Here is an 11,580-nt window from a genome sequence, read left to right on the forward strand (position 1 = left end):
TTTGTGATGGCCACTCCAATACCTTGACTTTGTTGTCCTTAAGCCATTTTGCCACAACTTTGGAAGTATGCTTGGGGTCATTGTCCATTTGGAAGACCCATTTGTGACCAAGCTTTAACTTCCTGACTGATGTCTTGAGATGTTGTTTCAATATATCCACATCATTTTCCACCCTCATGATGCCATTTGTTTTGTGAAGTGCACCAGTCCCTCCTGCAGCAAAGCACCCCCACAACATGATGCTGCCACCCCCGTGCTTCACGGTTAGGATGGTGTTCTTCGACTTGCAAGCATCCCCCTTTTCCTCCAAACATATCGATGGTCATTATGGCCAAACAGTTCTATTTTCGTTTTTCATCAGACCAGAGGACACCAAAAGTACGATCTTTGTCCCCATGTGCAGTTGCAAACCGTAGTCTGGCTTTTTTATGGTGGTTTTGGAGCAGTGGCTTCTTCCTTGCTGAGCGGCTTTTCAGGTTATGTCGATATAGGACTCGTTTTACTGTGGATATAGATAATCTTGTACCTGTTTCCTCCAGCATCTTCACAAGGTCCTTTGCTGTTGTTCTGGTATTGATTTGCACTTTTTTGCACCAAAGTACGTTCATCTCTAGGAGACAGAACTTGTCTCCTAGAGAAACTATTGTTTGTACAGATGAACGTGGTACCTTCAGGCGTTTGGAAATTACTCCCAAGGATGAACCAGACTTGTGGAGGTCTAAAATTTATTTTCTGAGGTCTTGGCTGATTTCTTTTGATTTTCCCATGATGTCAAGCAAAGAGTCACTGAGTTTTAAGGCAGGCCTTGAAATTCATCCACAGGTACACCTCCAACTGACTCAAATGATGTCAATTAGCCTATCAGAAGCTTCTAAAGCCATGACATCATTTTCTGGTATTTTCCAAGCTGTTTAAAGGCACAGTCAACTTAGTGTATGTAAACTTCTGACCCACTGGAATTGTGATACAATGAATTATAAGTGAAATAATCTGTCTGTAAACAATTTTGGGAAAATGTACTTGTGTCATGCACAAAGACGATGCCCTAACTGACTTGCCAAAACTATAGTTTGTTAACAAGAAATTTGTGGAGTGGTTGAAAAACGAGTTTTAATGACTCCAACAGCGACTCCAACAAATGACTCCAACAAGTGTATGTAAACTTCCAACTTCAACTGTATATAGATTTTTGATTTTACCTAGTTTTGTCACATAGCTATGGATTAACAATACATTTCTTTAATTGGCTCTAACATTTCCTTGCCCTATACTTAAAACTTGGCCCGTGGCTCAACTTGACCCCTGGCCAACAAACAGATTTGTTGATATGAAAGCCAGACGAAAACAGGAAAATCCTTACTAAGTCTTCAAAGACGAAGTATGTTTGTGTTGTTTAAGAAATCGTAAGCTTGTGCTGCATTGTGTAGAATCCAGTTTTTTAAAAATGTTTTACTGAATCAGACTGTAACAGACAAGGCAAACAAAAGCTTAAATTATGGTTTGCTGCCATCCTCTGGGGCAAATGGTAAACTGGAGTTGGCTGTCTAGTTGTATCCTTTGACTATGTATTACTACTTTTGCTCTAATTCCAGCAATTACCATATCTAATTAATTTAGAAAATGTTCAAACATTGCACTTGTGTGTAAAAATGTAGTACATTTTAATACAATTGATGTTCGACACTGACAAATGAATAAAAACAAAGACACATTTTATTTGTATGTACAATGCACAGTAAGCAATAAAAAGTAAGTATGAACGTAATAATTATAGTGAATTTTTCTATTTACAGAGAATAAAACACTTTTTTCTCAGTTATCTTCCCTGCCAGGATGGCAGTCCCAAAAATTCTATCCCAGTGGCTGAAGAAAGGTGCATAGTTACTGTTGGGCTTCTGGTGGTGCATGTCATGCGCTGGTGCTCCTCCTAACAGACCAAATGGTACCAGGTGGTTAAGACCCCATGGCAGGTCATAGCCTATGTGGTCCTCCACTGACATCCAGATACTTAAGATGGTGACGCACCAGATGGTGAAAGGGTGGCATTTCAACAGGATGGGGTCCAGGTTGCTCCAGAATCCAACTGTTATCAGTTCAGGAATGCTGATTTGCTGAGTGGACCAGGAGAAGGGTGCCATGTATTCATGGTGGATGGCATGGACCCACCGATACAGTTGTGGATGTTTGTGGTGCACAAAGTGCCACATAAAATACTGTGCGTCAAAAAGAAGAAGGACAGCCAGTCCATCAATGAGCACCTCTACCACAGTTGGAGCACTGGTAGGTAGCACCGCTGAAGGCATAAAGCAGGTCTGAATCAGCACAGCAGGCAGAACAAAGATCAAGTGGTTATATACAGCCCTTCCGATGCTCTTTGCCATCATGCGAATGGTTGGACGTCTCTCTTGCTGGATCTTGTAGCGGTGAATGGAGGGGACATTATCTCCCAGGAGGTCTAGTACAGCAAAGGGGAGACTGGAGAATAAGTAACTGGAGAAGCAGATCATGACAGGGAAGAAGGGAGAGGAGATGAGGGAGTAGTGATTGAAAAGGAAATAGTCCCATAGAGGCTGCAAAAGCCTGTCTGAGGATCTGGAAAAGGTAGGAAGCTGCAAAGTAAACTGAACCTTGGTGATGTTCAACATCCTGGTGACTCTGAATGCCTGTGATTGTAATGCGCAGAGAGAAGAAGACATTCTCCCTTTTTATAGTGCTTAGCTATGTACTTTGCTCCCACTTCAATGAGACAGCAGATTTTCCCCTCACAATACTAATTTCCAACAATAAATCCTTTTCCGTAAGATTAACAAAATCCACCAGAAAACACAAAGATTTCAACACTGAACAGTTTAAGTTGGTGCCTGGGTCGTTCCACTAACTGAGTACCTTTTGGGTAGTGTAACTTATATATATACAGTATATCACAAAAGTGAGTACACCCCTCACATTTTTGTAAATATTTGAGTACCGGTATATCTTTTCATGTAACAACACTGAAGAAATGACACTTTGCTACAATGTAAAGTAGTGAGTGTACAGCTTGTATAACAGTGTACATTTGCTGTCCCCTCAAAATAACTCAACACACAGCCATTAATACATTAATGTCTAAACCGCTGGCAACAAAAGTGAGTACACCCCTAAGTGAAAATGTCCAAATTGGGCCCAGTGTCAATATTTTGTGTGGCCACCATCATTTTCCAGCACTGCCTTAACCCTCTTGGGCATGGAGTTCACCAGAGCTTCACAGGTTGCCACTGGAGTCCTCTTCCACTCCTCCATGACGACATCATGGAGCTGGTGGATGTTAGAGACCTTGCACTCCTCCACCTTCCGTTTGAGGATGCCCCACAGATGCTCAATGGGGTTTAGGTCTGGAGACATGCTTGGCCAGTCCATCTCAACACACAGCCATTCATGTCTAAACCGCTGGCAACAAAAGTGAGTACACCCCTAAGTGAAAATGTCCAAATTGGGCCCAATTAGCCATTTTCCCTCCCGGTGTCATGTGACTCGTTAGTGTTACAAGGTCTCAGGTGTGAATAGGGAGCAGGTGTGTTAAATTTGGTGTCATCACTCTCACACTCCCTCATACTGACTGGTCACTGGAAGTTCAACATGGCACCTCATGGCAAAGAACTCTCTGAGGATCTGAAAAAAATAATTGTTGCTCTACATAAAGATGGCCTGGGCTATAAGAAGATTGCCAAGACCCTGAAACTGAGCTGCAGCACGGTGGCCAAGAACATACAGCGGTTTAACTGGACAGGTTCCACTCAGAACAGGCCTCGCCATGGTCGACCAAAGAAGTTGAGTGCACGTGCTCAGCGTCATATCCAGAGGTTGTCTTTGGGAAATAGATGTATGAGTGCTGCCAGCATTGCTGCAGAGGTTGAAGGGGTGGGGGGTCAGCCTGTCAGTGCTCAGATTATACGCCGTACACTGCATCAAATTGGTCTGCATGGCTGTCGTCCCAGAAGGAAGCCTCTTCTAAAGATGATGCACAAGAAAGCCCGCAAACAGTTTGCTGAAGACAAGCAGACTAAGGACATGGATTACTGGAACCATGTCCTGTGGTCTGATGAGACCAAGATAAACTTATTTGGTTCAGATGGTGTCAAGCGTGTGTGGCGGCAACCAGCTGAGGAGTACAAAGACAAGTGTGTCTTGCCTACAGTCAAGCATGGTGGTGGGAGTGTCATGGTCTGGGGCTGCATGAGTGCTGCCGGCACTGGGGAGCTACAGTTCATTGAGGGAACTATGAATGCCAACATGTACTGTGACATACTGAAGCAGAGCATGATCCCCTCCCTTCGGAGACTGGGCCGCAGGGCAGTATTCCAACATGGTAACAACCCCAAACACACCTCCAAGACGACCACTGCCTTGCTAAAGGTGATGGACTGGCCAAGCATGTCTCCAGACCTAAACCCCATTGAGCATCTGTGGGGCATCCTCAAACGGAAGGTGGAGGAGTGCAAGGAACTCTAACATCCACCAGCTCCATGATTTTATTTATTTATTTTTTATTTTACCGTTATTTTACCAGGTAAGTTGACTGAGAACACGTTCTCATTTGCAGCAACGACCTGGGGAATAGTTACAGGGGAGAGGAGGGGGATGAATGAGCCAATTGTAAACTGGGGATTATTAGGTGACCATGATGGTTTGAGGGCCAGATTGGGAATTTAGCCAGGACACCAGGGTTAACACCCCTACGATAAGTGCCATGGGATCTTTAATGACCTCAGAGAGTCAGGACACCCGTTTAACGTCCCATCCGAAAGACGGCACCCTACACAGGGCAGTGTCCCCAATCACTGCCCTGGGGCATTGGGATATTTTTTAGACCAGAGGAAAGAGTGCCTCCTACTGGCCCTCCAACACCACTTCCAGCAGCATCTGGTCTCCCATCCAGGGACTGACCAGGACCAACCCTGCTTAGCTTCAGAAGCAAGCCAGCAGTGGTATGCAGGGTGGTATGCTGCTGGCATGATGTCGTCATGGAGGAGTGGAAGAGGACTCCAGTGGCAACCTGTGAAGCTCTGGTGAACTCCATGCCCAAGAGGGTTAAGGCAGTGCTGGAAAATGATGGTGGCCACACAAAATATTGACACTGGGCCCAATTTGGACATTTTCACTTAGGGGTGTACTCACTTTTGTTGCCAGCGGTTTAGACATTAATGGATTAATGGCTGTGTGTTGAGTTATTTTGAGGGGACAGCAAATGTACACTGTTATACAAGCTGTACACTCACTACTTTACATTGTAGCAAAGTGTCATTTCTTCAGTGTTGTCACATGAAAAGATATTCTCAAATATTTACAAAAATGTGAGGGGTGTACTCACTTTTGTGATATACTGTATATATACTGTACTGTGTGTGTATATATATATATATATACACAGTACCAGCTGTGGCGATTTTATTATGTAAATCTTGGTGGGGCAAAAAAATAAATGTGGGATGCATGCCCCTTACATAGGTTATCTCGATCCTATCAATAATACTGAATCACCACAGATGTCATATATCCCCGTCCACTTTATACTATTTATATAAAAATCTTCTAATGTTCAAATGAGGCCAAAACGAATGCTAACCATATCATATGCTTTCTGTCCTAATGAAATCTCTCATTCAGGAGTCCAGCAAAGCCACTACACAACACTAAACAAAACAATACAATAATTGCACTATCACGTGACAAACGGTGCCCACAAACTATGAAATAACACATATGGAATCATGTAGTAACCAAAAAAGTGTTAAACAAACCAAAATATATTTTATATTTGAAATTCATCAAAGTTGCCACACTGCCTTGATGAGAAGTTTGTATACTCTTGGCATTCTCTCAACCAGCTTCATGAGGTAGGCACCTGGAATGCATTTCAATTAACAGGTGTGCCTTGTTAAAAGTTAATTTGTGGAATTTCTTTCCTTCTTAATGCGCTTGAGCCAATCAGTTGTGTTGTGATAAGGTAGGGGGTATACAGAAGACAGCCCTATTTGGTAAAATACCAATTCCATATTATGGCCAGGACAGCTCGAATAACCAAAGAGAAATGACAGTCCATCATTACTTTAAGACATGAAGGTCAGTCAATCTGGAAAATTTAAAAAACTTTGAACGTTTCTTCAAGTGCAGTTGAATAAACCATCAAGCGCTATGATGAAACTGGCTCTCATGAGGACCACCACAAGAAAGGAAGACCCAGAATTACCCCTGCTGCAGAGGATAAGTTCATTAGAGTAACAGCACCTCAGATTGCAGCCCAAATAAATGCTTCACAGAGTTTAAGTAACAGACACATCTCAACATCAACTGTTCAGGGGAGACTGCATGAATCTGGCATTCATGGTCGAATTGCTGCAAAGAAACTACTACTAAAGGACACCAATAAGAAGAAGAGACTTGCTTGGGCCAAGGAACACAAGCAATGGACATTAGACCAGTGGAAATCTGTCCTTTGGTCTGATGAGATTTTTGTTTCAAACCACCATGTCTTTGTGAGACGCGGAGTAGGTGAACGGATGATCTCTGCATGTGTGGTTCCCACCGTGAAGCATGGAGGAGGAGGTGTGATGGTGCTTTGCTGGTGACACTGTCAGTGATGTATTTAGAATTCAAGGCACACTTAACCAGCATTCTGCAGCAATACGCCATACCATCTGGTTTGCGCTTAATGGGACTATCATTTGTTTTTCAACAGGACAATGACCCAAAACACACCTACAGGCTGTGTAAGGCACAGAGGGACATTAGCAACTCTTTATTCATATACAAATTCAGATTTATTGAATTTTACATGTGGTCTATACAGTGGCTTGCGAAAGTATTCACCTCCCTTGGCATTTTTCCTATTTTGTTGCCTTACAACCTGGAATTAAAATAGATTTTTTGGGGGTTTATATCATTTGATTTACACAACATGCCTACGACTTTGAAGATGCAAAATATTTTTTATTGTGAAACAAACAAGAAATGAGACAAAAAAACGGAAAACTTGAGCGTGCATAACTATTTACCCCCCCCCAAGTCAATACTTTGTAGAGCCACCTTTTGCAGCAATTAAGTCTCTTGGGGTCTCTAAAATCTTGGCAGATCTATCCATTCTTCAAGGCAGAACTGCTGCAGGTTCTTCAAGTTGGATGGGTTCCGCTGGTGTACTGCAATCTTTAAGTCATACCACAGATTCTGAATTGGATTGAGGTCTGGGCTTTGACTAGGCCATTCCAAGACATTTAAATGTTTCCCCTTAAACCACTCAAGTGTTGCTTTAGCAGTATGCTTAGGGTCATTGTCCTGCTGGAAGGTGAACCTCCATCCCAGTCTCAAATCTCTGGAAGACTGAAACAGGTTCCCTCAAGAATTTCCCTGTATTTAGCGACATCCATCATTCCTTCAATTCTGACCAGTTTCCCAGTCCCTGCCAATGAAAAACATCCCCACAGCATGATGCTACCACCACCATGCTTCACTGTGGGGATGGTATTCTTGGGGTGATGAGAGGTGTTGGGTTTGCGCCAGACATAGCGTTTTCCTTGATGGCTAAAATGCTCAGTTTTAGTCTATTCTGACCAGAGTACCTTCTTCCATATGTTTGGGGAGTCTCCCACATGTCTTTTGGCAAAATATTAAAAACGCCAAGGGAGATGAATACTTTTGCAAGGCACTGTATTAAATGCCACTTCTACTTAAAATATCAAAAGGGCACTCTTTTCGTGGAACGACCGACCTGCAGCACCATCCGCCCCACTTGCAGTTTACCCCAGACCAGTTAGTTAATCAGCTTATTCAAAACGGTAAGTCATACTGTACCAGATACAGATCTGTTGGTCCCTGCTTGAGTTATGAGTTAATTATGCATCTTACCTATCACAAGTTAAACAAAATTGAAATGCGTCTTTATCAGTATAATTTATTAAATGAATAATATCTACAACACCACAGCATTAATGAGCATTACATATCTGTATATCAATTGGAGACCACCGGGGTGACCTATTCAGATCGTCAAAATTGTCAAGAATCATTATTTTGATTCTCAATATCATGTTTGGGCCAAGGTGGAATATAATTAGTTCAGAGTCCATAAAATCTGTTATTTTCCATCTGTTATTTTATAATGTGGTCTTAATGTATTTTAGAAGATTAGTGAGTTACGAACTTTCAATCAAAGACTCCAATTTTATGTAATCTGACCTAAACATATTGTGTAGCCTAATCTTATGTGTAATCTTACCTAATCTTATGTGTAATCTTACCTAATCTTAAGACTTAATTAAGGTCAGGTGCTCAAGGGAGAAAACCACTGACACAGTTATTCAAATCGTATTTGTCACATCCGCCGAATACAACGGGTGTAAACCTTACAGTGAAATGCTTACTTACAAGCCCTTAACTAACAATGCTTTAAGAAATGTTAAGAAAAATAAGTGTTAAGTAAAAAATAGATAAGTAAAAAAAAAATGAAAATAAAAGTAACAAATAATTCAACAGCAGCAGTAAAATAACAATAGTGAGGCTATATACAGGGGATACCGGTACAGAGTCAATGTGCGGGGGCACCGGTTAGTCGAGGTAATTTCGGGAATATGTACATGTAGGTAGAGTTAGTGACTATGCATCGATGATAAATAGAGGGTAGCAGCAGTGTAAAGAGGGGTCTAGGTAGCCCTTTGATTAGCTGTTCAGGTGTCTTATGGCTTGGGGGTAGAAGCTGTTAAGAAGCCTTTTGGACCTAGACTTGGCGCTCCAGTACCACTTGCCGTGTGGTAGCAGAGAGAACAGTTTATGACTAGGGTGGCTGAAGCCAGTCCCATCTTTAAACTCAATAAATTCCATATTTGGGGGACGTAGCGCTGTTCTGGACCGGTTCCGACGGTCATTTTGGTGTATAAAGTGCTTGTGTCTAAAAGCCTATTTTATTCTTGATCTGACAATGTGATCCGGAGGGTGTGACGCAATTGTGGAGTCTCCAGAGGCTTGGGGCAAGCCAAATTGAGCTCCGTATGGCGATGCCCTATGCCTCCCAAATTGTATAACATTGCGGTGGGTTCAGCATAGCGCCGTATTGACATGATTGGTTGAGGGTAGGTGGGGGTGGTACATCCTATATAAACACAAACACTGCCGGCCCTGGCAACAATTATTACACACACCTGCTCCTCATCAATACGCACACCTACTCCCCATTATTACACACACCTGGTCATCATTATTTCCTTGACTACTCCACCTTTATTTAGCCCTCAGTAGACATCAGTCATTCTGTAGTATTGTTTTCTATTACGTTCTGTACGCTTCTCATGTTTTGTTTTTCTGCATCGATTCATTATTAAACTCACCTGCTTCCTGACTCCTGGCATTTTACGTTACAGAAATAGTGCTAATATTGTTACCATATTTAGAAGGCATTTCAGTCATTTCAAGCCCTATTGGCCCATTTTGTTGAATAGGAAAACTCCTAAGATTTTGTCTAGCTTGCCTACCTAAAATACATAAAAAGATCATCCTTTGTAAATGTGTGGGTTAAATTGGGAGATAATTGAAAAAGTGGTGCCACTGAGGAGTCAATTGTAAATGTAGGGTATTACATTGATTCAACAAGGTACTTGGGAGGCTTTTGCTGGGATAAGAAACATACTGCTCAGACACACCAATAGCGCTTGCTGGCAGAGAGTACTTAGCACCTCAATGTAATTTGGGAACCGAGTAATTTACAAACCCCACTGATTTTACAATTTTATGTGTAAAATCTAATGATGTCTACAGCGGGTAGTCCCTTAAACACAGCCCAAATGATCAGCAGAGGAGCGCATTGCCAGAGCAAGCGTAAATAGGCTTTTAATGAGAGTGTCTGTGATTACAGTGAGCTCAAGCACCCGGGTTTACTTATGCTGTGCTGGAGAGTGCTCTGCTGCATGTTAACACCAGGGCAACAACAAGGCTGAGTGCTACTCCAAGACTAGGGGCTCTATCCTCACAAGAATGTAAACACTTCTCACCAATCACAGCAGCTGAATAACATTACAATAATCACTTGATTTATATGAAAACAATAGGGCATTGATAGCAGTGGAGGCTGGTTGGAGGAGCTATAGGAGGACATGATCATTGTAACGGCTGGAATGGAATCAATGGAATGGAGTCAAGAATGTGGTGTCCATATGTTTGATCTGTTTGATACCATTCCATGAATTCCATTCCAGCCATTACAATGAGCCTGTCCTCCTACAACTCCTCCCACCAGCCTCCACTGATTGATAGAAGGTTTGATCTTAAATCACATAGAGCAAGCCTGGTCATCAATCAACCACTGTCTGCCATAATGTTAACATATTTGTCTTTGATTATTTCTTCTCACTGGCTGCTTTCCGTGAATGTTTTTTTTTTTTGTGTTGATATAATAATGTTATCATGTATGTGAACGGAGCAGAGCTGGAGCATAGCGAGGAGTGGAGCATGCCCAATTTGACTGGAGCGTGGAGAGTTTCCCAAAGGCTGGCGTGTCGGCTTCTCATCCACTCCAATTTAGCTCCAGTAGCGCTCACTTTACAAGCTCAGGGCATGCCCAGTCGATTAAGAGATTAATGAGCGAGCTAGGACGGACATAGTCAATATAACTATTTGTTCAGGAATTTTGAAATGTACAGCGACAGAACATGGGCTGTTCTTACAGTATTCTTTCTGTACACCAAGTCAGAACCGTAGGATAAATAAAGGGGGCATATAATCAGACAATGAACGCACTTTCAATATACGAAGATAACGTTTCTCTAAAACAGGCTATAGGCTATATGTGCATCACCAAGTCAGAACAGTAGGTGAAATTATGAGGGGAAAGGTAACAAATTATTAGGGCGAGGCACAAGGACTACTAACAGTTTACTTCACAACATGCACTTAGTATTACTTTCTTAGCTGCGGTATACATACAGTTGAATTCGGAAGTTTACATACATTTAGGTTGGAGTCATTAAAACTCGTTTTTTAACCACTCCACAAATTTCTTGTTAACAAACTATAGTTTTGGCAAGTCGGATAGGACATCTACTTTGTGCAAGACACAAGTAATTTTTCCAACAATTGTTTACAGACAGAATACTTCACTTAGAATTCACTGTATCACAATTCCAGTGGATCAGAAGTTTACATACACTAAGTTGACTATGCCTTTAAACAGCTTGGAAAATTCCAGAAAATTATGTCATGGCTTTAGAAGCTTCTGAAGAAGGCTTTAGAAGGCTAATTTACATACTTTTTGTCAATTGGAGGTGTACCTGAGGATGTATTTCAAGGCCTACCTTCAAACTCAGTGCCTCTTTGCTTGACATCATGGGAAAATCAAAATAAATCAGCCAAGATCTCAGAAATACAATTGTAGACCTCCAAAAGTCTGGTTCAACCTTGGGAGCAATTTCCTAATGCCTGAAGGCACCACATTCATCAATACAAACAATAGTACGCAAGTATGAACACCATGGGACCGCGCAGCCATCATACCGCTCAGGAAGGAGAGATGTCTCTTAGAGATGAATGTACTTTGGTGCGAAAAGTGCAAATCAATAC

The 11,580-nt window shown here is 42.0% G+C and overlaps 1 protein-coding gene across 1 annotated transcript; it reads right to left on the reverse strand.

Annotated features, from left to right (window-relative positions):
• Window positions 1-1,787: 1,787 nt before the first annotated feature.
• ch25hl1.1 (cholesterol 25-hydroxylase like 1, tandem duplicate 1) lies at window positions 1,788-2,684 on the reverse strand. The gene has a single exon (XM_055939289.1). It carries the CDS (start codon window positions 2,643-2,645, stop codon window positions 1,788-1,790), a length of 858 nt encoding a protein of 285 aa, XP_055795264.1. The 5' UTR covers window positions 2,646-2,684.
• Window positions 2,685-11,580: the final 8,896 nt, after the last annotated feature.

This window comes from Salvelinus fontinalis, chromosome 12 (assembly GCF_029448725.1).
Source record: "Salvelinus fontinalis isolate EN_2023a chromosome 12, ASM2944872v1, whole genome shotgun sequence".
Taxonomy (NCBI): Eukaryota; Metazoa; Chordata; class Actinopteri; order Salmoniformes; family Salmonidae; genus Salvelinus; species Salvelinus fontinalis.

Coding starts and splice junctions, on each gene's coding strand:
- ch25hl1.1 (XM_055939289.1), bottom strand. CDS start 2,645: ATGTTGAACATCACCAAGGTTCAGTTTACTTTGCAGCTTCCTACCTTT.